The 27,829-nt window shown below is 44.6% G+C and overlaps 1 protein-coding gene across 2 annotated transcripts in view; it reads left to right on the top strand.

Moving 5' to 3' along the window:
- Nucleotides 1–27,636, top strand: part of Egln1 (egl-9 family hypoxia inducible factor 1) — a 47,698-nt gene extending 20,062 nt beyond the window's left edge. The window contains exons 2-5 of one of the 2 annotated variants that reach the window (XM_004640828.3): nucleotides 17,962–18,081; nucleotides 23,144–23,280; nucleotides 25,959–26,026; nucleotides 27,114–27,636. In XM_004640828.3, the coding sequence (XP_004640885.1) occupies nucleotides 17,962–18,081; nucleotides 23,144–23,280; nucleotides 25,959–26,026; nucleotides 27,114–27,175 (387 nt within the window). In that variant the 3' untranslated portion in view covers nucleotides 27,176–27,636. The remainder of the gene's footprint in view (nucleotides 1–17,961; nucleotides 18,082–23,143; nucleotides 23,281–25,958; nucleotides 26,027–27,113) is intronic. The other variant, XM_023700876.1, reaches the window with a different exon arrangement.
- The last annotated feature ends 193 nt before the right edge of the window (nucleotides 27,637–27,829 follow it).

Raw genomic sequence — 27,829 nt, 5'->3', positions numbered from 1 at the left:
AAGGAAGGCAAGAGACAATAGATACTTTATTTATAATCATGAATTTAATTATTTAATTTACATATAAAAATTGAACCCCTCATATAGTAATGAATTTCAAAGGCAGTCATGCACACAGATAAGCTAGAATAAGTGGATCAAATCTCATAAATGAGTTTATAGTTTCTACTCCTGTAATCATAGACTTCATTGTTGTATAATCTGTTAATGCTACTTTATTTAAGCCATATGGTGGTCTATACGTAGCTCAGCCTAGCCTTGAGCTCACTGTAGCCCAGCCTGGCCTTGAACCCAGCAGTCCTACCTCAGCCTCCCAAGCGCAGGGATTACAGGCACGTTCTGCTAGCCCTGGCAGGGGAAACCTTGAAAACAAAAATCCTGAAAGTGGTTCCTTCCTTCACTAAAACGACAGAGTAATTAGGAGTTTGCCTAGTTTTCAGTCTTGCTGTGTGGACTTTTTACCATTAATCATGCCTTTTAAGTGCCTGTTATTAACTTCACTGAATTTGGTATTTGTGTTGTTGAATTTGACTAATATATTTTGGTTATAGAAATGTATTTTGCTTATGTATGTATAAAAGAATTACTACTTTTGAGTTATAGGATACTTTGAATAATAGAGCTTAAGTATTTTAATTTTATTATTATTATTATTATTATTATTATTATTATTATTATTATTTGGTACAGGTCTCGATACACAGCCCAGACCCATAGTGCTACTCCTGTCTCAGCCTCCCGAGCACTGGGATTACAGGTGTGCACCACCATGCCCAGTTTTGGTGGCCAGCGTGGCACAGGGCAGCATGGCACACACACATTGCCAGGGATCAAACCTGGGCCTTGAGCTTGCCACACAGGTGCTTGGACTCTCACGCTTAAATATTTTGTAATTATGGCATTTATTGCCTTTTAGTTTGGAAACTGTAAGTATATGCTTCATCTGTAAAAATTTTACATATTAAGCTGAGTATGGTAGTGCACACCTGTAATCCTAGCACTTGGCAGACTGAGGCAGGAGGATTGCCATGAGTTTGAGTCCAGCCTGGGCTGCATAGTGAGTTGAAGGCCAGGCTGAACTGCATTGGAAGACCCTGCCTCAAAAAATAAAAAATAAAAAAACTTATGTATTATGAGAAACAGCTTGCTTTCTTGTTCGTGAGTTTAGATGTATTTAATTGTAAAAATACTATAGTGCTCTAAAGTAGGTGAAGCAAAAAGGAAAGGAATAAAAGGAACAGAAGGAAAATTAATGATTAATTTGATTTCAGTACTTCTTTCTAAGTAATTGTTAGAGCAAATAGAAAATCATCAAGCATGTGAACAATTCACACTGCCTGTCCCTTGACCTGATGGACATCATGGAAATCTTACATGAACAGCACAAGACACATTTCTGTAGGTGCCAGAGCACATCACATGCTAGGCCAGGAAGCAAATCTCAGTAAACTTAAAAGAATTGAAATCATACAGAGGATGCTCCTCAGTAGAAACCAGTCAGAAGCCAGGCATAGTGGTGCCTGCCGGTAATCCATCCCAGCGCTGAGAGGATGACGTGGGAGGATCACGTGTGGACAAGTAAGCAGCTTAGTGAGACCCTATCTCAGAAAAGCTGGAGAAGGATGCAGCTCAGTACCAAAGGCCCTGGTTCACTCTCCGTTACCTCTAAAGAGAGGAGGAGGCAGTGCTGGAGACACAGCTCAAGGATAGAAGTTGCCGATATGTGCAAAGCCCAGGGTTCCACCCCTTGTACAGCAAAATAGTGACAACCACTACCGAAAAAGAAGAAAGAAATCTTGAAAATCCTATAAATTAAATAACATACTCTTTTTTCCCTTTTTCTTTCTTTCTTTCTTTCTTTCTTTCTTTCTTTCTTTTTTTTTTTTTTTTTTTTTGTATTTTTAGGGAAGGGTCTACAGGATGTTCAGGGTCTCACTACTAGATTGGACTTGTAGTGATCCATCTGTTTACAGCCTCCCAAGAGCTGGGATAACAGGTGTGTACCACCATGCCCAGTCTCAAGCTCTGCACACCCCAGGGGTGGGGCCAGCACAGCAGGGGGTTGGGGATTGGGGGGGGGGCTGGCTGCAATTGCTTGCAGGCACTTTAATCTGCTAAGCTATTTGGCCAGCCCAAAATAACATACTCTCAAATAGCTTATGGGTGAAGAAAAAAATAGATACAGATTGATGGAATAGAATTAAAAATTCTACAGTAGACCCCACACTCACAAGATCAGTTGATTTCTCCTATACACACATTCCAAGTAAGCACCACCCTTACCGGTGAGTTTTCAAAAAATAAAGATAGCAAGATAACTTTAGGCAAGAAAGCCCCTCCCCTAGAGAGTATGTTGGGATGCTTGCACATATATATGGAAAAAGGTAAGTCTTGACTTTTCCTTCACAGTACGTAAAAATTAACAAAGAATGGAACGTTGACCTAAAGCTAAGACCTAAGTCTATAAAAGCTAAAGGGAAAATACAGGACAAAATCCTTCTAACCTCAAGATAGGTGAAGATTTCCTGGAACACAAAAGATAAACTATAAAGGCCAAGGGCCAGGGAGGTAGTTCAGTGGCATAAGTGCCTGTCTGGCAAGGTCAAGGTCCTTAAATCAATCTTCAATTTAAAAAAAAAAAAGTAAAAGAAAAAAGTGATAAATTGATCTTTGTCAACATTAACATCATTTGTTTATTGAAAAACACTGCTAAAAAAATGAAAAGACAAATTTTGGGGGGTTTTGTTTATTAAACATATCTGGCAAAAGACTTGTATTCAAATATATAATTTTTATTACTCAACCCAAAGTAGGGAAAAAACTGGGATAGCTTTTTCAAAAAAGAAGACCTACAGTGGTACATGTCTGTAATCCCAGCTCTTGGGAGGCTGTAAACAGGCGGATTACTCCGAGTCCAATCTAGTAGTGAGACCCTGAACATCCCGTAGACCGTCCCCTAAAATACAAAAAAAAAAAAAAAAGAAGAAGACCTACAAATGGCTACTATATTAAAAAGATTCACAGCACCATTGATCATTATGGAGATAAACTAGAACCACAGTGTACACGTACACTAGAATGCATAAGACTAAGCGCCTTGATGGCACCAAGTTTTATCACAAGAGGCAACTTAAATCTTTGTAAATTGATACACTATCGTGGTGTGGAGTGCAAAACAATAGGACCTCTCTGGAAAACACAGTTTTTCAGAAAGTTAATTAAGAACTTATGTCACTCAGGAATTCTACTGTGTTAGGTATTTAGCTACCAAGAGAAAAGGCTTGTCCATACAGATAAAACCTCAGCATTGAGAATCTTCAGAAGATTTTTGAATCTAGCAGTTAATTGGAAAGATTCTCACTCTGACTAACTATATATACTGACACCTGTGAACTAAGCATCTGCCCTGAAGATGGCAATTTGTAATAGTAGTTTCATGCTTGGTGTGTCTGTCACTCTGGTCTTCTAAATACGGGCTGCTTGTCATGACATGCCAGTTGCTGCTGTGCTGTCTCTCAGGTAGATGATTGTTCAAAAAGAAGGGGGTGGTAAATGAAGGCGAGAGACAGGTAAAGGAATGTTGTGGGACTGTCCTGCTTCAAGGTTGTATAGGATTAGATTTTTGGACTTATGTGTAAACATAAGAAGTATATAATTCTTTATTCCTATTTTTAAAATATATTCTAATTTTCAAATGTTTTTTCATCATATTTTGTAGGGACTTAAAGTTCAACATATCAATACTTGATGAAAAATATTTGTTCCGTGTTATGCCTAAGATGTTTGATATGCAGACAGATAGTGAGGTTAAGCTTAATAGCCTAGGTTGTATGGTAATTACAATAAGCTTCTCTTCTGGAGGGTTAACAACCTAAGTTTGCAGACCAAAATTAGAGAAAAAGGAGGGCTGCAAGGAAAGCCAACATTTTGGCCCTAGTCTTCCAAGGTCAATTAAGACTCAGGACATATGAGAACTTGTACTGTAACGTCATGTAACTCGGTAGTGTCCCAAATTTTCTGATCAAGGGGATTATGGGGCCAAAGAGGAAAGTGATCGATGATGTAGAGTGTGCCTAAGGAGAGTCACATGGAGAGAAAACATTCTCTCAGGCTTTCACAGAGAGCACACTGGCCAAGCAATGGCCATGACTCATCCACATGGCTGCCACTGACAAAGGTTCTACAATCTGAGGTATAGGATCTCAGGATAAATCCTGAGGGGATTTCACTGACCTTATCAGATCCAAAAGCTACAACTCTTGTTGCATAAGTCCTGCTTTATCTTGGTCTTAATCATCCAGCAGAAAAGTATAAAAACGAAGTATAAGAAGTAAAGCCATTGGGGCCAGGGAGATGGCTTAGTGGAATAAGTGCTTCCCTGGCAAGCGCAAGGGCCTGAGTTCAATCCCCTGTTCCACCAAAAAAAAAAAAAAAGAAGTAAAGCCATGGTGTTATGTTGAGCTGTAGGGAACTCAGGTCAACAATTTCTGACATTGCCAGTGAAGCGGAAGACCCAATACTATTATGGACTACTGGACTCTTTTAGAATATTTTGCTGAGTTAGCACACCTATAATATTCAAATAACGGAACTAAACACAAAAGGGGATACAGATGAATGTCCATTTTGTATCTGTGTGTTCAAAATGGTTAGGATAGATATATTGTTACATTCTCTTAATGAATAGAGGGATTTGTTCTAATAGTGTTTGTAAATAGGATATCATGTCCGCATCTTGTACAGCAAATAACCACTAGGAAGTATGTATGCAATGTGTTAATTATTAAAACTGTCCTACCAATTTGGTTTGAAACTGTCTCATTGCTATTAGTTTCTCAATAAAATTATGGGGGAAAAAAAACCTACAGCATTTTCATTCATTATTGCTAAAAAGGGGGAACTGCTCAGGTGTCCAGTATTTGGGGACTAGCTAGCAGAAGGTGAGGTGCTATTCTGTGCAAAACATGATTTTGTCTTTGCAGAAGTGTGGAGTCTCAGAAACGTCAGCAAATGAAAGATTGTACTGTAGATTACTTAACAAGTTCCTATTGGTTAAACTTCGGGCTGTTTTTGTGATACAAATAATTGTATATTAGATATGTTTTAGTCCTTTTGTGCAGTCCAGGCTGGCCTCAGACTCATGGTAATCCTTCTGTCTCAGCCTCCTGTGTGCTGGGATTATAGGCATATGCCACTATGCCCGGTTTAGATGTTCTTGAAGATAACATTTCTTGTGCCAGTTTAGAAGATTTTTGTAAGAAAAAAATTTTGGCAGTGGCATTGACCAGTTAGTGAACATTTTTATATAAGTATATTGTCAGTGTTGATTGGGTGCTCCTTACATACCAAGCACTATTTTCCTCATTTTACAGTTGAAGAAACTGAGGTGCAGAGAGGTTCAAGAACTTGTTTTGAGTCATGCAGCCAATAAATTATACAACCTAGAACAGTCTGAATCTAGACTATGACCTCCTAGTTACACCATGCAAAGCATGTTTCTATTTTTTCTATATATGCACTTTTTCTTTTTGAGACAGGGTTTCACTATGTAGTTTGGGCTGGTCCTGAGTTCACTGTATAGCCCACACTGGCCTTGAACTCACAGAAATCCTGCCTCAGCTTTCCAAGTCCTGAGATCACAGGCATGTGCCACCATGCTTGGTCTGAAATACTTTTAGAAATGTACCATCAAAAGTCTATAATTTCAGCAAAGATAAACTCACACTTAAAAAATACTTTTGCTCAAAGGGACATTGTTTTGATAGTGTAAATATTAGAGCAGGTTCATTTTTCATAAATTACCAGTATTGGATAGTAGTAAAGTTCCTGTTGACCTTAAATGCTGAATTTTGCCCAGGCAGCATACACAGAGGTGAGGTAGTTCTTAACTGTAAGCTTTAGGCCTACTGTGGCTCTTCTGAATCAGAGTCAGAATGCAGGATGAAGGCTGACAGATCCTGAATCACATTTGGGTCTAAGAAAACTGGTGTTTTTGGTTATCCTCCCAGTTGACAAAGATATGCAAAGGTACCAGGTACCCATAGCACATTGATAGCTCTCAACAATAAGCAAATTTGCAAAGAGGTCTTTTAAACCCCAATTGGCTTATATTTTCTTTCTTTTTCTTTTTTTTTTTGCAGAACCAGGGATTGAACTCAGGTCCTTGCGCTTGCCAGGCAAGCACTTATTCTACTCAGCCATCTCCCTGGTCCATATTTTCTTGATTGTATGGATTTCATAAATACTTTCTTAATTTTTCTAAGGCTTCTAAAGTAGGTAGTGCTTGGCCTTACCTCAGGCTGCTCAAGGTAGCTCAGGTAGGCTTCCACCAGCCCTTGATTTTAGACTGGCTTCCACAATTCAAGACAACAAATTTCTGTTACTGTAAATCATCAAGTTTGTGGCAGTTTATTACAGCAGCCTTAGAAACAAATACAGTGTTCACTTCTTTTTTGATAGGCCAAGGTTTATAGGGAATATGATGAAATAAGATATGTAGAATTTGGAATGTGGAGATTACTCAGGGCGTGGCAGTCCCACAGGAGGGCATGAGTTAAGACAGTGATAGACATCCAAGCAGATTCAGGGAGGCAAGATGAGGGTGGAAAGATGCACACGGATTGGCAGCATAGGGCTGGGGATGTGCTTTAGTGGTGCAGTGCTTGCCTACCATGCATGAGGCCAGTACTGCCCTCCACCAAAACAAAACAACAAAAACAGAGCATACATAGCAAACATTTTTTATGCAATTGATGGTGTAGATCAAGCTATCAGGCCAGGCCAACCTGATAGCTCAGCAGACTAAAGTGGAGCGCTTTGGCTGGGGTTCGATCCCTGGCGTGGCGTGCTGTGCCGTGCCTGCCCCACCCTCAGGGCACCCTGAGACAGCAATTGAGACTGGCATGGTGGCGCGCGCCTATAATCCCAGCGCTTGGGAGGCTGAAAACAGGAGAATCACTATGAGTCTGATCTACATAGTGAGATCCTGTAGACCCTGTACGTCCTGCCCTAAATATAGGGAAAAACAAAAAGGAGGAGGGAGATAGCACTCAGGAGGCTAAGGCAGGAGGATGTCTGCGAGTTCAAGGCATCGGGCCTGAACTGTATATCGAGACCCTGTCTCAAAAACGTAAAAAAGGGCTGGGCAATAGCTCAGCCTTATAAGCTCCTGCCTGACAAGCAAAAGATCCTGAGTTCAATCCCTGGTACTTGGACGGGGGGATAAAAAAAGAGAAGGAAGAAGGATGAGCCAGGAGTGTTTCTGGGTTTCTCTGGGAAAACTGGCTAAAGAAATATGCCGTTCAGTGAAGGAAGAATCATGGAAAAGTGAAGAAAAACATGGATAAAATAAGCTGTGGTTTGCTGGGCCTATGCAGGTCTACCTTATTGGTTTTATAGATCTGAGGCTATGGAGAATAGCCTGGGCCACAGTGGTCAGCCTGAAATTGAAATGCTATCCTCAGGGGACTGAGCAAATTATGAGCGGCAAGAATAGTGGTGGTGGGAGAAAAGGACAGGAAGAACAAAACCCAAGCCACCTGCAGAAGAATGGGCAGAAGAAACACAAGGGGAAAGAGGAGGAAGGTAACCAGAAGACAGTGGTGATTCAGAGGCAAGGAAGAGCTGAGCTTCAAGACAGTAGTAATGCAAGACACTGTGGAGAGGCTTCCTTAGGATTTAATCTGAAGGGCATTTATCACTTCTACTTAAAAAAAAAGGAAAGGGAGCAGTTTAAGACTTTGGGGTGACCTCCTTGGCATCATGAAAGCAGATGTCTGAGGACAGCAAGTGTAAGTGAAGGTGGTAGGCAGGGCCCGTGCGCCAGTACTTTTGGTCTCTGTTGCCTTTGAGTCTTTTAGACAGCTTGTGCAAGTGGAGATTCTAAATCAACAGGGCTAGAAAGAATCCTGCATTGTCAGCAACCTCTTAGTCGGAATGACCTGGACCTGCTTGTATCTAGGGTGTACCCTAGGCACTCCCCAGCACTGTAGCAAACTCACAAGGGTGTTGTACTTTGAAGTTTCAAGGGCAATATACCAACAACTGTTGGAGGCCACAACATTCTGTCACTGTGGTCCTTCCAGTGACATCATCTCTCTGTGAAGCTGTTTGTTCAGTTCTTGGTCTGATAGAAAGTTTTTCCCACTTGAAAATCCGTGTGGAACAGGAAACAAGGTTATGTCCAGTCCAATTCTGAGGTTTGTAAAGCTGAGCAGTTCCCAGAAAGCACCAAATTGTTAGGGCTTAAAAACTAAGTGATTAGACCTTTTTTTAAAATTAACAAAAGTAACTATTAGATATTTCTTCTGGCTTCAGAGTGCCATGGAAAAACTATAGAGACACTTAATGTGCCTGAGCCAAGGAAAATTTGAACCATTGCCAGACTGTTTGTAAGAGAAACCTGCCTGTGGAGTAAGCAGAGCAGAGAAGATAAGGTGGTACCTGAAAGTGGAAGAGAGGAGGCTTGATTTTAAAATAAGAGTCTGGTATGTATTGTGGAAGGAGGCCACCCATGGAGAAGCTGATGCTGAGGACAGAAGAAATAACCCTATGGACCTAGAGAGTGTGGACTGATAATAGGAGAAACGGGTGTGAGTGAGGGTCTGCTACTCTGATGACTACTCACAGACAGTGGCATTGCTTTATTGGAAAAAAAAAAAACCTTATGCAAGCTGACGATTTACTGAATCTGAATGTACATTTTTAAACAATGTCTCAGGGTGATTTGTGTGCATGTACTATTCCCATGACCTTGTAGGAGACAAGATTAACCTTTCATAGGAGAAAAAGCAGCACTTTTTCTCTGGTGTAGCACTCTACTGGGTACCTATACTCCAGCCATTCCTACTGAAGGAGTCAGGTGATGAAGGTCCTGGATTTAGCCAGAGCAAGAAACCTAGGAGTGAGCTGGGGAGATAGCTTGGTGGCTTAAGTGCCTGCCTGGCAAGCGCAAGCACCCGGGTTCAATTTCCTCTGGCCCCAGAACCTCTGGCACGCCATGCCATCACCAAAACCAGGCATGGTGATGCTTGTCTATAATCTCAACTCTGGAAAGGTTGAGACAGAAGGATCACTATGAGTCTGAGCTGAGTAACGAGACCCTGTACCAAAAAATAAATAAATAATAAGTAAATAAGTAAATTTTTAAAAAGGAACCTAGGGGTAAGAAGATGAGATTCCATCTGGCCATCCCCAGTATCTAAGAGGGTAGAAAACATCTCTGTCTAGTGAATTAGAAAGTTGAGTCATCCAGGCATGGTTGTAGACTACACCAAAATGAAAAAGAGCTGGGGGTGTAGGTTAGTGGAAGGCCCCGTGTGAAACCCCCAGTACTGGGGACAAATAGGTGAGTTAGGGCTAAAATATTGTCTGGGAAAAGTGAGTCATAGAGGTTTGAAATGGTCATTTTGAGGCATATCAACAAATCTGGTGAGGAACGTGAAAATAGCCAAGAAGTTCTGGAGGTTACGTTGAGGTCAGTGACAGCTTTTAATTTTACCTCTTCTTCCAGCGGCGCTAAGTAGTTTGGGGGAGCGGGGGCTGCAAAGATTGGCTTCATCTAAAATTGTAAGTTTGCAGGATGAGGTTAAGGAGTAAAAAAAGCTAGCAATAATCTGTTCTGGATGTGGAAACAGAGCCACAGGTGGGTACAATGAGGAGGATGGGTGCCCTCTTGGGGGCTCATGAAAGGCTGGAGGCACCCTGTCCTTGCTTTTCTCTGTCAGAGGCAGGAAATTTTTTTCTTGTCCATCTGTACATAGTGAACAGCTATACATAGGCTATCTTAGATAACAGGGATGAAGTTGCAGTCTGGGATGACTCTTACGATTCTAGAGTAAGAAACTGCAGGGGATGTGTATTATATATTACCAGGGAATTGGCTTTCACCAGATGTTCTTTGAAAGGAGCTCTGGTATATTCTGAGTCACTGGCTCAAATTGAGGACTGGTTATGGTTATGGCTGTAGTTAGGGAGCTCTTCTGGGTCAGCAGATACCAGCTCTTCTCACATGGAAATGGCTGGAACAAAGCAGGCCCTTCAAATGGGTGCATGCAAACCAGACATCCCCAGGAATGTGTATCCCCGCTTCCAGCTAGTAGAAGTTTAGATCCACCAACAGACTCACAAAATTGGAATGCACAGCTTTTCCTTTCCATGCTGGCTACAGTCTGGCATGCCCTGCTCACGTGACAGCAGTTTGGCCACCATGGTTTCTGCATTGCATCCTGGAAATACACAAGAAAGGGAGCATCTCTTACCAGGACTTCTATAGAAATCCTGAATTGAGCCCATTGCTCTGATCAGCTTGGCTATATGAGCTTTTTGTTTTTATTCCCTTTTCTTTTTCTTGTTTTTGGGGTACGGGGCATTGAACCCAGGGCCTTCACACTGACCTACATCCTTGGCCCCCTACTTTTAAAATATTTTAGACAGAATCTCACTAAGTTGCTAAGTTTGCCCAAGCTGAGTTTGAATTTGTCATCTGCCTGCTTCAACCTCAGAGTACTGGTGTTGCAGATGTTTACCACCATGTCCAGCTTCCATGAGGCATTTTGCCGAGCACGTGCAGTGCTACAGAGATGCCTAAGTACAAAGGGCTGTGTAGAGAGGAGGCCTAGGACAGGGCCAGAGATTCTGGTAGTCCTGAACTCTCAGGCTGGCTGATTCCTCAGCGGTGTGGCCATTCCAAGGGCCTGGCCCTTGAGCGCAGTGGTGAGGGTGGTAGTTGTAGACTGAAGATTTGGGGAGATCACGGAGATTATACTTGCCAAGGTGCAGGCACTCTCAGACACTATGATGATGTTTGAGAAAGAAGAAAGAAATTCGCTTTGCAGAACACTTTCCTGTACTTTTTTTCCCTTGTTTTCTCTCTCTCTCTCTCTCTCTCTCTCTCTCTCTCTCTCTCTTTTAGCTTTTTGAGACATGATTTTGTACCCAAGGCTGACCTCGAATTGAAAGTGATCCTCCTGCTTCAGCTTCCTAAGTGCTAAGGTTACAGCTGTGCACCAGCACATCTGGCTCACCTTCCTGTGCTTCCCCTTTGATCACTTCCTGTGGACTGAGTGGCCATTTCCTAGATTTTCGAGTGAGGAAATAGCTCCAGGGGCTGCTCTGTGGTCCTGGTGGCTGGGCACTGCTGGCGTTAGTGTCTTGGGGCTCTGGAGCACAAGCTCTGGTCCCTGAGCTTGCCTAAGCAGGTGCTCAGACTGCTGAGCTATCTCTGCAGTTCCAGAATAGGTATCTTTGGGGGTGGGGGGGGAGACCAAGGATGTTGGTATGCCCTGAACTGAATCAGCTGCTGTGCTAAAAGCTACTGCAACAAGGACTCAAAGTTGTTCTACCAGGTTCTATAAACTCAGGCTACATCTGGAGCCTGCATCCATTTCTGGAGATACACAGCAGGAATGATTCTGACAAACTGGAGTCAAGCACTTGCCCATGCTAGCTCATCAGCTTTGCAGGTGGCATACCATTGCTTTTTTTTAACTCTATAGACCTAGAGCTGGGCACCAAGAATTGAATCACTTGCGAAAGTGACCTGCACGGGGCCAGGGAGATGGCTCAATGGAATAAGCGCTTCCCTGGCAAGCGCAAGGGCCTGAGTTCAATCCCCAGTTCCGTAAAAAAAGAAAAAAATCACTGAAAGTGACCTGCACAGTTGGGCTCACATCGGAGACCCTGGCTCTGAACCTCTGTGGCCACTCTCTCTGTTCTTCCTTTTCCTTTGTGGTGCTTTCACTGACAAGGAAAGCAGTTTCGTAAACTGGAAAGCATTCATTAGATGTGGTGTTGAGTGCAGCTGGTGTGGCCCCTGTGCCCTGTGAGCACAGTCCCTGGCACATGTCTACCCCTGTGCAGCCCGCTGCTCCTGTCCTGGGCTGCACCTTGCCCCAACTGGTGGGGCCACTCTTGCTTTTTAAGCATTTGACTCCAGTTTGTCAGAATCATTCCTGCTGTGTATCTCCAGAAATGGATGCAGGCTCCAGATGTAGCCTGAGTTTATAGAACCTGGTAGAACAACTTTGAGTCCTTGTTGCAGTAGCTTTTAGCACAGCAGCTGATTCAGTTCAGGGCATACCAACATCCCTGGTCTTTTTTTTTTCCTCAAAGATACCTACTCTGGAGCTGCGGTGATAGCTCAGCAGTCTGAGCACCTGCTTAGGCAAGCGCAGGGACCAGAGCTTGCACTCCTGGTACCACATGCCATGCAGGTCCTGCCTCTGGGTGCACTGAGCCAGCCACCGAGACCAGGTGTGGTGGCACACGCCTCTAATCCCAGCACTGGGGAAGCTGAAATGGAAGGATTACTACAAGTCCTAGCTCCTAATGAGACCCTGTACCAGATACATTAAAACAAAAACAAAACTACCATATATCCTTACCACTGTTCTATAATTGCCTATTCAAAATGAGAATAACACCTGCCTCCCAGGGGTTGAAGGAGTATAACATTCCTAACACAGTGACCTGCACATAGTAATATCTCAGTAAATGGTAGCTGTTGCTTATAACCTTCCTATGGTTGGTTCTTGCCTCTTTAAAGGTAGGATTTACTTTAGCTGCATTGGCCTTCATTGTGCTGATTCTGGTTCAGGTCATAGTGTCCTCCCTTCTTGTGGTACCAGCTGGCTATGTACGTACCACTACTCAGAAAAGTTACATGGATGAATTTCTTCATTTGCATGGATCTAAATCATTGAGAGTATTGTAGATTACTGTGTGCCAGGACAGCTGTGCGAATAGGAAAGGGCCTGGGCTGTGACTCACGCCCCCACCCCAGCTCTTCATGGTCATCAGACCTCTGGGAACCTCCACAGCCCCCCTCTTGTACCATCTCCAGTGTGACCCCAGTGCCCTCCATGGTCCCTGCCCTGCCCTCATCTACCTGGCTCTGTCCTACCTGCTGTCTACCTGGTGCCCTTCTCTGTACCCCCCACCACTGCTTCCACCTGGAGCACCCTTCCCCCAAAGATCTGCTCACATGTCTTCCCTCCCGCCCGCAGCCCACCTGAAATCTCTGTAAATTATCCCTCACTGTATTTCTGCGCCTGTGCTGTGGACTTCGCTGTTTTTCCCTTCTCCTCCTCTGGAGCGGGTGTCACTGAAGGCAGTTACCCTTCTTCCTGCTGTCCCTTTTCCTGGATGGTGCCTGACTTGTGCTGGTGCTCAGTCAGCATCGAGTGATGAACATGTGGGTATTTTTAAAGTTTACGTTTTTAGAGTGAGTTTTTCCTCCTCTCACCACACCAGGCCAATCTGCTTTATGTTTCTCTTATCTTCTAGACCACCCTGTGCTTTCTATTCCTACTGCCCTTTACTTTGACTGCTTCCAAGTCATCCTTCCTCCTCAGCAAGTAGCCTGAGTGATGTTTGTGAACTGCAATATTATTACAATTCCCAGCCCTTTATTATTGGCCTCTGTCAGTCAGAATGGAGCACTTGTTTAAAAGTACAGGACCCAGGCCCCTTCCTCTACATACAAATCCATCATTTCAAGTGGAGGGCATAGGGGTCATCGTTTTGGGGAAGCAGCCCAGGTGATTCATTGTGTGCGCAGCTGGCCAGTTCTGGCCTGCAAGGTGATGGTGCACAATGCTGTGATCACGTCCCTAGCACCCGCCTGCTCTCCTGCTCTGCGCCTGGCCTCACCACACATCTACCATGGCACTTCCTACTTGGGTCTTCTGGAGTCTCCCTTTATGCAAACACTGTGTTCCTTTCCAGTACTTGGACTTTTCCCCTCTTCTGGAGGATTTCTGTTTTTCTCCTTCAAGGTCCCACTCACTTGTTATCATCTCTGCCTCTTCTCCCACAAGTTAGTTGTGTCTTTGCGTCTGGGTACTTGAATGCCCTCTTGTGGTGTTTCTTACACGTTCCTCGGTTGTGCTGTTTGTGACCTGACTGAACCTACGCAACTGCTCACATTGGAAGCTACAGGTAACCTGTCATCAAATTTTAGTTCTCTTACCTGTGAATTTCTGTTTTTAAATAATTGACTTCAAAAAGGAAAATTTTTAAAACAAAAATTCACTGGTTCACCTTCATGTTGATGCCTTCTAATGCGTGAGATAAACACCTGCAGACTCCAGAGAGGTATCCCAGGCCTCTTCCTTCCGTTTATTCTCAGAGGGAGAAACACAGTTATGGTGTTTCCTATCTTAAGAACATCCTTGAACATGTATATTTTCATATCAGAAGGGAAGAAAAGTAGAATTCAGTTGTTTTGCTTGTGTTGAATAGGTTTTCCCCCATGGGAAGTCGAAGTATTTAAAGTTGGGGTCTCTTTGAGATGGCAGGTTAGGAGCGTGGCCTCCAAGCTACATGTGGGAATTGTGTTGTCTCCTTGTCAGACTTTCTAGTTTGCTGTGATTTATCGATGTTCATTTTTACCCTTTTACAACTGAAATCAGGGACTGCCACCTTTCCTGCTGCTGGCGTTCGTGAGTTCACTGGAAGGTTAAGTGCAGGCTGTGGCACGTGTGTCTCTTCTGCTCCTCCTCGCTCACCTCCAGGGTCCTGAGCCCCTGGGTGGGAGAGGGCACTAGGCAAGGCCAGCATGGTGAGGGCTGCTGTGCTAGCTCATGGTGCTGGGACACAGCGCCTGATGGCCTCTGGAAGCAGAGAGCAGGGAGGAGGTGGTGCGTGGCCCTGCTTCCCCAGCCAGACTCCACCTTCTAGTGGCACTTTCAGCTGCGAACGCAGCCGTGCCCTGATGCTGTAGCAGCGCATGGCCCAGTCACCTTCCAAGGTGAACACTGGGAGATGTTCCAGATCTGAACCGTAACACTGCCCTTACAGACATGCTTAGATGCAGGCAACTGAGCTATGTCAGGATGCAGCCTCGTGTGGTGGTGCATGCCTGTAAACCCAGCACTCAGGAGGCTGAGGCTAGATCATCCAGGTGTCAAGGCCAACCACCAGCCTGAACTATATCTTTGAAACTCTGTTAGTTCAAAACTTTTATTGCATCCCTTTTTAAAAATCTCTCTTGGAATTCTGATGTACCAGCATCCTCACTTGCATTCCATTCTGGGGTACCCGCTCCTCTTCAGTGCACTGGGATACTCTTCCTATCTGCCACGTGCTATCAGCACTGCTCCTTGTTTCGTCCAGGGCCGGGTCGTGGTTAATGCTGTATTCCTTAACTTACAGAGTCAGCCTGCGCTTCTTTCTCTCTGCTTCCCACCTGCCGATGGGCCTTGTGGTCTTCTGCCTTTGACTTCCCTCCCAGCAGTCTAGCTGGGGCTGATTATACACATTGTCAACCAGACCCCCAGCCTCCACCTGCCCAGGCTTTGGGGCACTCATCCTTTTTTGACCTTCGTTCCCTTAACAATTAAGTGAAGGTGAAAGTAAAGGTGTTTACCGCGCCAGCAACTCACAGGAGTTGCTGAGAATGCTTGGCAAATAATAGACACCTAATAAATGTCAGTGGTGAGTGATTCTCAGGTTATTACTCTTGTTAGTTTTTGTTCGTAGAAAATGGGCACTGCTCTTCCTGAAGCACCAGTCAGATGTGTTTCCTACCGTGGCTTACCACTTGCAGCTGCCCAGTGTGGCTCTCTTGTCTCTGGACTCATGGTCCAGCCTCCCTTGACACATGGTCACAGCAGCCACCACCCCTGAGTGGCACTTCTGTCCCCCTTGTGTGCCTGTTCAGATGGCAGTGCCTTGGAACTGGCTTCCCTCATGGTGTCCTAGAATATCATGCCACCCACGGATGCCTGCAACATTATTCAGTTTTCTTTCATAGCACATGAAAAGGTAACTTCCTGCTCCTGAACATTTCGGTACATGTGTTTATCAGACCACATTTTGTAATAAATAGAAGCAAGAGACTTGTCACTTTTCACCATTTTCACCCAAGCTGCGTCCTGGACATAGTCTCAAGACAGATTTGCTAAGTGGATGGGTGGAATGGATGTGGAGAACCAGAGAAGGGTTTCCTTTTCTTCTCAGCACCAGAAGTGCTGGTATCAGGCCATCAGAGGAGCTGCCTTACCTGCTGAGGTGAGATGAGTGTAGGGAGGAGTTTGAGTCAGGTTTTCCTCTCCTTAACTCACCAGGCCTTCCTTAGGTTACTGCGCCTGAGTTAACTCTGACATTAAATCAGTGGCCCTTCTTGTTTTCATCCAAGCCCTGCTGTGAGCCGTTCTTTGGCAGCTGGTGATGGAATCACTTGGGCTAACTGTTCACAGAATAGTCTTACTCTCCCTGTCTCGTTTACTCTCCCCGTCTCGTGCCGTCTCCTGCTCTTGCCAAACCCCAGTGCTAGAAGAAGCCTGTCAGACTGCCTTGAGTTAGAAAAAAGTAAAACATACTGGCAGGTCACCAAGAAATCTGCTCTTACAGGAGCAAGCCAGGGTGCCAGAGGAAACCAGATTTTTTTTTTCTTTTCAGGGATACAGCTTTAAAGCAGGTGTGGTAGTACACACCTACAATCCTAATACTCTGAGAGGCTGAGGCAGGACTGAAGGTTTGAGCCTAGCCTGAGCACATGAAGCTCTGACTAAAAGAAAAAGACTGAGTTTATAGGTCAGTGTGCAGGTACTGAACTTAATCCCTAGAACTGCCAAGGAAAAAGGGTGGAAGTTTAAAGTGCTCCCAAGTCCCTGAGATGGAACCAGCGCCATGGTTTTTCTGATCAGTTGAACATGAATTTTAAAATTTAGCTTTTGTCATTTCTCTTAATATATAATGGATTAATGTTTGATAGATTTATGTGGATTCACTGACTTTAATACACGGAGAAGTAAAGGATTTCAGGAATAACTGGCAACACTGAACATCTTTGTTTTCTTTCCTGGGAGGTTTCGTTTTTGTTTCTGTTTTTGAGACAGAGCCTCATTACGTATCTCAGGCTGGCCTTGAACTCAGTGTGTAGCCTGGGCTGGCCTCAACAGTGATCCCCCTGCCGCAGCCTCTCAAGTGCTAGGATTATAGGCTTGGGAATGTTTTTAAATCAGCCCTGCAGTTTGAGCTGATCCCGAGCGTGCAGGCGAGCAGGATGTAAGTGATGCTGTGCTCTACAGTGTGGTTCCCTCACCCTCTGTGCTTAACACCCAGCAGTCTTTTGAACCTTATTACAGGTTGAGTAAAAACATGTTTGTTTTTTTTTTCCTGGAGGAGGAGTTCACATGCCTGTAATCCCAGCACTGGGGAGGCTGAAGCAGGACTGGTGAGAGTTTAAAGCCAGCCTAGGCTACAAAGTGAGTTTAAGCCCACCCTGCACTACAAAATGAGAGTCTGTCTCCAAAAAAAGGAGTGGATTGGGTTGACACATACTAATTTTTTGTTTAGTCTTTTTTTTTTTTTTTTTTTTTGGTAATCACAATCAGTGAATTAATACTTGGAGCTCACCATCCAAACGTTGCTGATCTTCACTGAGGGTAGAGCTCAGTGGTAGAGCACTTAGATCGCGTGTCTGAGGCTCAGGTTCCAGCCCTGCACTGCAGGTAAGTTAGTGAATGCTGTTCATCCTAGCTGTGATGGCTTTCAGAAAGGCATCAGGTGACGTCTGGGTCTGCTCACCTCTGTGGCACGGGACATGAGTGTTCTGAGCAGGGAGGGAGGAGACTCCATGGAACAGGACAGAAACTATCCTGACCTTGACCATCGAATATGTGCATATCCAGTGATCCCAGCCTTTGCTGTTTCAAGCACAGTGCTGGCTTGTGGCCCCCAGGGACCACAGCAATGCTGCCCCCTGACCTCCAGTGCTCTCCCTTCTGTCCTGCTCAGTGGAATTCCCAGGCCCTGGGATGCCCCCCACCTTTTTGCTTCCTTATAAATGTCAGCATGAAGTAGCTTCTCTTACCTGTCTCGTGATTCCGTTAGAAGAATTTAGGGAACAAATCAGAGCTGCCAAAATTCAGAGCTGTTTTTTTTGGGGTTTTTTTTTTACTGCTGTTCTCTCTTAGGTTCACACATAGACTTTAAAACTCATTGTTGTTATTGCAGGCCATGGTTGCTTGTTACCCAGGCAATGGAACAGGTTATGTTCGCCACGTGGATAATCCAAATGAAGATGGAAGATGTGTGACATGTATATATTATCTAAATAAAGACTGGGATGCCAAGGTAGGCAGCTCGATCGAGCGACTCTTTTCCTCATGGGTTTTCTTTTCTCACAGATATTAAGCTTCATACTTTCTAATACTGAAAAATCAAATTCTCTCAGACTTGTGTCAGGGGTATTGGGGGTGGGTCTTTATAAAATAAACAAGCACTGAGCCTGGCATGGTTGCACACACCAGTAATCTCAGCACTTGGGAGGTGGGAGGCTGAGAAATGAGGATCGCCATGAGTTTGAGGCTAGCCTGGGCTATACACCCAAGTTTTCAGGCTGGTTGGAGCTATACAGCAAGGCCCTGTCTCATAAATACATACATACATACATACATACATAGTAATATATTTAAAAACAAATACAGTACCAACATATGTAAGACAAATAACTAATGTATCATGTACAGAAATGTGAGATACCTGTAGGTAACAATATAGTGTTTTGCACTTAAAAATTTAAGAGCATAGATCTTTTTTTTAATTTATGTATTTGGTACAGGATCTCACTATGTAGCTCAGACTCATAGTGATCCTCCTGTTTTCAGCCTCCCCAGCACTGGGATTACAGGCTTGTACCACCACCCCTGGACTCAGTGGCCAGCGCAGCACGTGGTACTGAAGAGTGTAGGTCTTGTGTTCAGTGTTCTAACCATCAGAGAAAAGGGGAGGGGGACAAAGATGTAGGGAATCTTTGGAAGGTGACAGTGTGCGTTTCATCTTGATTATGGTGATTAATGGTATCACAAGCTTGTGCATAATAATATCCAAGCACAACAAATTATTATAGACATGAAATAGGACTTATTTATTTATTTATTTATTTATTTATTTATTTTGCAGTACTGGGGATTGAACTCAGGACCTTGTGCTTGCCAGGCAAGCACTTATTCTACTGAGCTATCTCCCTGGCCCAGGACCCTTTTTAGTATATCAGTTAATTATACCTCAGTAAAACTATGCTAGTACGGGTATATCAGAAAAACATAAAAATAGATCAGTTATTCCAGATATTGAAGAATTTGTCTGAACTTTTAACTTTTATAAAAAGTGGTTTTATTAACTAATGCTTTTGGTGGAGTAGTTGTTATGGATTCTTTGCTCTTTCATTATTTGGATTTTTTAGAGATGTTGCATGGCCTTGTGTTGCTGACTGTTGAGGCTGGATTCTGTCTTTCTCTAGTTATGGGAAAACTAGAAGTTTATTCACACTGACCAACCCTGCAAAGCTAGTTTACATATACACTGTATGTAATTTCTTGTTTTAAAAATGTGTTCTTTTAATATTAACTAAAGTTTCATTAAATGATTTTTAAATGTATGTCAAGTTTTAATTGCACTGTAGGCTATTTTGACCAATTGTTAGGCTTATTTTTTCTCAGACCTCAAGTACAACATGCATGTGGCATGGGTGAACATAGTGTGTACAGCTGAGGAGATCCTCACAAAGTGAACAAGTGCCAAGTTTTATTCTAAAACTCAAATAACTTAAAATACCACCCCTCCCTCAGTGCACAAGTAGAAACCACCCAAGTCCTAGAGGTCAGAGCGGAACCCTCTAGACGTGTTTGAAGTGAGAAGGCGCTCACAGTGTGCTTTCACGCCCAGAGATCTTCCGTTGTCCTGACACAGTTCATTTGCAGAGAGGTGATCCTCAGGCGTCATACCAACAAGCATGGTTTTTCAGATTCTACAGCTTTTAGAGTTTGAAATAGAGAGAAGTATGGTAATTTACCTTGAGCCCGAGGCATATAACAGTTTGGTATGATTTTAGTTAACACTTTAAAAATTGATTTTATTTATTTTAGAGAGAGGGTCATATATAGTAGAACTCACTATGTGGTCTAAGTTGGCCTTAAACTTGTGGTGATCCTCCTGCCTCAGCCTCCCAAGTGATGGATTACAGGCTTGTGTTACCATTCCCAGCTTAAATTGATTTTTTGAGCCAGGTGTGCTAGTACACATTTGTAATCTCAGCACTCTGGGTACTGAGGCAGAAGTCCATCCCTGGCAATTTAGCAACTTAGCCAGACCCTGTTTCTTTTTTTTTTTTTTTTTTTTTTTCTTTTTCCCCTAATTTTATTGAGAAACAAATAGCAATGAGACAGTTTCAAATCAAATTGGTAGGACAGATTCAATGATTAACACATTGCATACACTCTTCCTAGTGGTTATTTGCTGTACAAGAAGCAGACATGATACCCTATTTACAAACACTATTAGAACAAATCCCTCTATTCATTTAGAGGATGCAACTATATATCTATCCTATCCATTTTGAATACACAGATACAAAATGGACATTAATCTGTATGCCCTTTTTTTGTTTAGTTCTGTCATTTGAATATTATAGATGTGCTAACTCTGATAAGTGTTTTAATATTACCACATTTTTTAGACCCTGTTTCAAAATGAAAAATTTTTAAAGACTAGAGGTGTGGCTTAGTGTGTATGCTTTGGGTTCAGTCCCTTGCACCAAATGAAAAACAACCAAATTGATATTTGGTCAGATTATGTGAGTATCCAGAAAGTCAGAAACATGCTTATCAACTACTCTTTTTGATGTTTTAGGCTTTTTCCAGGCTATTATTTTAGTCACATAGATCTGGATAAGGCCACTTTGGTTTTAAATTAGCACATATAGGGGCTGGGGGGATGGTGAGTAGAATAAGTGCTTGCCTGGCAAGCGCAAGGGCCTGAGTTCAATCCCTGGTTCCACAAACAAAAACAAAACAAAACAAACAAACAAAAAATAAAATAAATTAGCACATAGGCAGAAGTCAGCTCTTGGCGTTTCTATACACAGGGCAGAGAATTTCCCTCGCTGCGTGGCACCAGTGTGTGCAGCACGTGGACTGCCCTGGGCCAGAGCCCTCAGAGGGGCCGCTCCAGGGGCTGCTGCCACCACCTGTGCCGGCTGTTCCACCTGTTAGCACAGACACATGTAGGAAGCCACTGGTGTAGAGGTGGGGAAGGTTTCCAGGGGAAGAACAAAGCGCCAGCCAGCTGACTCTCCTTAAGCGCTGTCCAGGGACACCCTGTGCTTTTCCTGGTAAGGGCTTGGGCGGGGCAGCCTGGAGTCCTTTAGATAGGTGGCGGAGGCCCGGGGACTTGCTGACAACTTGCAATCTGAGGGAGGTGGGCAGGTGTCCAAGAAGCCAGAGTCTGGCACTGCCGGGGACCAGTCCCAGGAACATTCTCACTCACTGGGAGTTCTAGGCAGAGCACAGGCTCCCTGACGTCTGGATCATCTGGATCCTTCTCCTGTGGGCATCTTCCTGCTTAGGAGCTGAGTTACTAGAGGCAAAGAGTGGTGGGCAGATCTTGCCAGCCTCTGTCTCCCAAGACTTTTGAACATAAAGACTGGGTCTCCTGGTTCCTCTGAAGCCCCACCCAGGCCCCAGGGTTCCCAGGGCACCTGTTGTTCTGGCAGCACTGGGATGAGAATGTGAGCTTGTTGAATCTCAATGAGTGGTGTGATGAGGGGAACAGGAACAGTCCTTTGTGTGTGGACTTCAGTCATAAGTGTGGACAGGAGAGCTCTGTACTGTTGAGTATGGTGCTGATGGTGGGGTGAGTGATGAGTGATGGCCCTTTCTGCTCAGTCCCTGAAACGTTTTTTTTTTTTTTTTTTTGGTAGGGGGGAGTGCTATACAGTTCAGGCTGACTTTCTGCTCACTTCATATCCTAGGCTGGCCTTGAACTCATAGCAATCCTCCTTCCTCAGCCTCCCCACTGCTGGGATTACGAGCATTCGTGACTATGTTTTTTTTTCCTTCTGTTTTTTGTTTGTTTGTTTGTTTGTTTGTTTCGGTAAACCCTTTAAATAAAAGGCATTAAGCTCGGGCCAGGAATATAGCTCAGTTGTGCCATTCCTGCCTGGCAAGCATGAGGTCCTGAGCTCAATCGCTGGTATCCCCCAAAAGGGCACTAACATTGTGACTGTCCTGTCACAGGTCTGTTGAACATTAAGGTATGATACAGTGTTTATTCTACACAGTGAGTCACAAACCATTCATCAAGGTAACCTGCCATGTATCCAAGAGAGAGTGAAGTAGGTTATTAGCAGGCCTAAGTAAGATGTAGTGGGTTTTCAGAGTTCTCAAGCGTCATTTATGGACTTTTTAATTCAGACAACATTAGGGGCTGGGGAAATAGCTCAGTATAAGCGCCTGCCTAGCTTTGATCCCTGGGGGAAAAAAATCAGACAATATTTATTTCATTGCTCCAAATCTCTGGAGCAAAATAAGTGAATTTTTCCTTGCATTGGAGCATTGTGTTCCTTTTTGTTTGTTTTTATTTTTATTTTTTTATTTTTATTTTAGGGTTGTTTTGTTGTTTTGAGACAGGATCTCACTATGTAGTTGAGTCTGGCCTTGAATTCACTGTGTGGCCCAAGCCTGTCTCCAACTCAAGATGCTACTCCTACCTCATTCTGCTGTATGCTGGGATTACAAGTGTGCAGCACCTTCTTCAGCTCAAAGCATGTACTTAGAGTAACAACTCACCGTGAGGCTGGGGCAAGGTTCTCAAGTTTGAACTCAGCCTAGGAAATTTGATTTAGTGAGACCTTGTTGCAGGAAAAAAAAGGAGTAAGGACATAGCTCAGTGCAACGGCTCTGGGTTCAATTTTCATGCCTCAGAAAAAGAAGAATATTAACTCTCCTTTATACCTTGTTAATTAATTGAGATATTAATACTCCACCTGAGAATTTGGTAATTAAGGACTGGCCAAATAGCTCAGCAGATTAAAGCGCCTGCAAGCAGGCGCAGAGGCTAGGGGTTTGATCTCTGGGCCTGCTGTGCCAGCCCTGCCACCAGGGTGCGCTGAGACAGGGTGAATGAAACTGGGCATGGTGGCACTCGCCTATAATTCCAGCTCTTGGGAGGCTGTAAACAGGAGAATCACTATGAGTCCAGTCTAGTAGTGAGGCCCTGACCACCCTGTAGACTCTTCCCTAAAATACAGGGGAAAAAAAAAAAAAGAATTTGGTAATTGAAATAGTCTTTTCTTCTCTAAATTGAACCCAGTAGCAGTTTGGGTTGCTCATACTTACAGATTTGGCTCTTTTCCTAGGTAAGTGGAGGTATACTTCGAATATTTCCAGAAGGCAAAGCCCAGTTTGCTGACATTGAACCCAAATTTGATAGACTGCTGTTTTTCTGGTCTGACCGTCGCAACCCTCATGAAGTACAACCAGCATATGCCACAAGGTAATATTTCTTTACATAAACTTGTTAAGTAGATGGGGCCCAGGGGGTTGTAGATTGTACCTGGTGCACTACGTACTTTTTTGTTTCTGGGACAAAGTACCAAATGCTCCCAACCTAAGGAGGCTTTATTTGGCATATGGCTTTAGCATTTAGTCCACGCATGGTTGGCTGGCTCCAGGACAAAAACAGCATGGTGGAAAGGCCTGGCAGAAGACCGCTGCCCACTTCTGTGGCCAAGAAGCAGAGAGAGCAGGGAGCTGGGGACAAGAATGCCCCCTTCCAGGTCACAACCACGGTGACCACCTCCAGCCAGGCCCTACCTCCTAACAGCACTGATGAGTAGAGCAACCCCTGCAATCCAGCCCCCTTCCAAAGCCCAGCCTGAGTGCAGGAGACTAGAAGGGAACTCTAGGGCCCAGACCAGACACCCGGCAACCTACCTGGCGTGGCAGCATGGCAGAGATCACGGGACTGACTGACAGCAGGTTCATGGGACTCTCCATTTGAATGGGTGTCAGTTCCTCAGGTCAGGGCTGAAAGTCTGTGACCTCTCAGCATAGCCGTCTCCACTCAGCCCACCTCTTGGTGCTGTACACCTGTCAGCTGTGTCACGTTTCATGTATTTTCTGTGGGAATAGGAAGATAAAAGAGCAATGTTTAAAAGGTGCTAAGAGGTGGTAATATGAAAAATGGATATAGAGTAGAAACCCAAGGGATAACTGGGGGCAGCAGTGAAGAGAAATAGAGGAAGGAAAAGGAGGAAAGGCTGCCAAGGATGGGGTATTAAGAAGGTCAGCCTGTTCCGGACTCAGCCTCAGCTTTATTAGGCTTCGCTCCAAGGTATGATATTCTAAATTATGATCCTGCCTTCTTTTGAATTTTGCTTTTACCTTTTATAACAACTTGGGATTAAAACTTAGATTGTTAAGACAGAAGGTATTGCCGGCCTTGGGAGGAGCACAAGTGCTTGTCAGCCCACTTGCTACTCACTAGTCTGAGTTAAGAAAAGGCTGGGAATTCTGAGTGTATACTGCAGCACTGGCTGCTGCACCTGGCCAGGGGCCACGGAGGGCCACAGGGTGCGGGCTGAGCAGTGGCTGCATGGGTCCCCACTGGTGGCTGAGGCAGCTCTTGGGCTACACTCTCACCCTCCGCCTTTTCCCTGCCTTCTAAATGGCCACCACCCTAGGTCATAGAGTGGTAGCAGGCTGAGTGGTCGGTCTGTGGCTAGGGGCCTCGGGACTCACCAAGTGCAAAGCAAGGCAACCGGATCAAGTCACACCCTGGGCCATGCTGGGTTCCCCCTTCTCCCCACTGTTTCCCTGGCTACTTCTTACCCAGAAACTACTGCACAGCCCTCCTTAGCATGGAGGCTTGAATCTGGCCCAGTTGTAGCCTTCTGGAGGGAGACATGCTGGTCATTTTGGGGTGGTGAACTAAGGCCAGTGGTGAGGAGGGTGGGCTGGGAAGCTTTGGGCCTTGGGCTGCTGTGGCACATGCCCTGAAGGACTTAGGTGTAGAGGAGCCCATCTGTGTATACCAGACTCTTCTTACTGTGAAGTGAAAGTTTGTGATATGAAAAGATACAGTGTCGTATAGCTGAACCCATCTCCCCCAGTGAGAAAACAGAGGTGGCTCAGTGGCAGGAAAGGTGCTGGCACACTCAGATGAACAGTGGCAGTCAGGGCACCTGCCAGGACCCTGTGTTCCTCAGCAGACCAGACGGGGTGCTGGATCCACTGTGCCCTGGACTCCTAAGTGTGTTGCATGCTTCACCTGGGGCCGCTCACTGCCTCTTCATTTGCCAGTGTTGCTTTTTCCTGTGAACACTGACTGAAACCCACAAGATACTTAGTGAGAGGCCAGCGAGATAGCTCAGTGGTCTAAAGTGCCTGCTTAGGCAAGTGCTCAGGGACCATGGTTCAATCCCCAGTACCACATGCTGTGCTGGCCACAAAAAAAAAAAAAAAAAAAGATATTTAATGAACTACTGTGTTCTTCTGTGGAACCAGCGCCATGGTGCATGCTTCCCCTTTCATGTGCTGGGCACTTTTCCTACTGTTGCACCACCACTCACTGCTTTATGGGAGCTAATAAATCAGGTTACCCTATAGATTTGTGGAGTAAGATGGTCCAAAGAAGTGAAATGATTCAGATAAGTGAAACTTAGACAAACTAAGTATTAGAATAGCATCATCATCGTAATAAAGACTCTATAAACTACTGAGCATTTGACTCTTCCTTGATAATTCCATCTTAGACTAGACACTTATCCTTCCTTGTGACTTATGGTGTCCTCAGAGGCTGCAGGATGCTGGCCTCCCCTTGCTGACGGACCCCAGGGCCACACCTACAGCTTACTGCCTGCCGCTGCTCCTCTGTGGCTTTGCTGTTGATACAGTCTTTTCTCCTCTACTGCCCATTTCTGCGTGAGGAGGACCCAGGCTGAGTAGGTGTTCAGAAAGGCTTGAGGACTGTATAGCATCAGTTTGGGCCTCTCCCCAGCCTATGCCTGCCACTCTGAGGCTGCAGGGGAGAGTTCTTTCTGGGCTCCTTTGCCCTCTGATAGGTTTCCAGCCTGGGTGTGTTGGGGGCATTGGCAGGTTTAAATTCCATCATGACACCAAGTCACTCTCCCTAGTGTGACCGTTCTTATACTATTCTAAATTTTCTTTTAGGTACGCAATAACTGTTTGGTATTTTGATGCAGATGAGCGAGCACGAGCTAAAGTAAAATATCTAACAGGTAAACAGGGTTTGGGGCCAGGGCAGACTGGAACAAAGGTACCCTGCGACCACAAGTTGCTTTCAGAAAACCTAAGACATACGGTCCTTGTCAACTTCAGGTCATAAGCCAGGCTTGGTGGTACATGCCTGTAATTCCAGCATTGGGGAGGCTGAGGAGGCTGAGACTGGAGGATCACCTGGAGTTTGAGGCCAGCCTGGGCTACAAAGTGAGTTCAAGGCCAGCCTGGACTACAAAGTGAGACCCTGTCTTAAAGCATCAAGTACTTCCACATTTCATCAGGTTTCTTACTTTAATTTAAAAAAAAGATTATTCTTAAGTCATCTTCACTGTTACCTTTCACTGTGGAAACTGTCCAAAGATTAGAAAAGTGTGAGACAGAGTCCTGAATAAATTACTCAAATACAAGCTGAGTTGTTCTGTGATTGTCCCCACCAACCACAGGCTCCTGGACTCCCAGGTAAACTGTGGCTTCTGGCTGCCTCCATTGCTCCCAAGAAGGAAGTAACTGTCCTTTCCTTTCTAACCACACATCCTCCAGGAACACATGGACATGGAGAAAATTCACGCACAAGAGATGACTTGAAACGCCCAGGCAGTACCTCAGACAGGCACCCTGAGTCCTCTGGTATGCAGGGGCTCACGCGCAGGGACTGACTGACCCTGTGTGTTCCTCAGCTGATGGGCCACTCACCTGGCTTTCCTTACCCCCGCCTCATCTCTCGATGACTGCTCAGCGTTCATGTTACTGATTCACTCTATTTTCCTAAGCCATTGGCAATCCAGTGTCGGCCTTTTAGCGAAATATAAAATCTGAGTGAGTGTGCATCTCCTGTGTATTGTCAGCCATCATGTGTGCTTTCAGTGACAATGGACACTCGACCACTTTGCAGTAGCCCCAGTTGCTACTGGATGGAAAAGACAAGATTGTTGTCTTTGTAGAGGGCCTAGTTCTGAGGAAGGCACCTACCTGTTGGGAGAAAAGTCAGGGCGGGATAGGCTGTGACACTGTCTCCAGCGCTAGGAACACAGTGGGGCGCAGCGGCGGTCTCGGCTTAGCAAATGAATGTGTGCTTTTCTCTCGCAGGTGAAAAAGGTGTGAGGGTGGAACTCAATAAGCCTTCAGATTCGGTCAGTAAGGACGCCTAGCCTGGCTCGCGGCCCAGCAACACTCCTCACTGAACTCTGGGCGCTGCCTGTCAGCATGTGAACATGAAGGATGGGCAAGGTGGCGGAGGGCCTGGCTGGTGCCCCAGGGCCAGGAGCAGCTTCCCACATCTCAGCGAGCAGAGGACCCATGCGCGGCCACTGGGATCTGGGATGGCTGACAGGAAGAGGAGACGCTCACGAAGGAAAACGGTTTTTCTATCTGGACCTGAAATAAGTGCCCTACATAGAATTTTTTCATTCTTATATTTTGCCAGATCTGTCATCTAGCTGAGTTCATTTCATCTCTTTTTTATATCAAATTTGAATTTGGGGTAATTTTTGTATGATTAGGTACAATATATCAAAACTGAATTGAGAAAAAAATTACAGTATTATTCCTCAAAATAACATCAATCTATTTTTGTAAACTACTTCGTACTATTAAATTTTGCCCTAAAAGATCTCTTACAGTGATTGTTGCCAGTGACTGATGATAATTTTCTTTTGACTTAAAGGAAAGGAGCACTTTAAGAACCAACTGAAACCCCAGATTGTTTTGTCATCCTGTCTTACACTAATTGAATTCTTTAAAGATTGCTGCTGTCATTTTCGACATTGTTAATAATGAAACCTAATAGTAAACCAGTTACTACC

This window comes from Octodon degus, unplaced genomic scaffold (assembly GCF_000260255.1).
Source record: "Octodon degus isolate 3935 unplaced genomic scaffold, OctDeg1.0 scaffold00127, whole genome shotgun sequence".
Taxonomy (NCBI): Eukaryota; Metazoa; Chordata; class Mammalia; order Rodentia; family Octodontidae; genus Octodon; species Octodon degus.
This window is presented reverse-complemented; position numbering and strand designations above follow the sequence as displayed.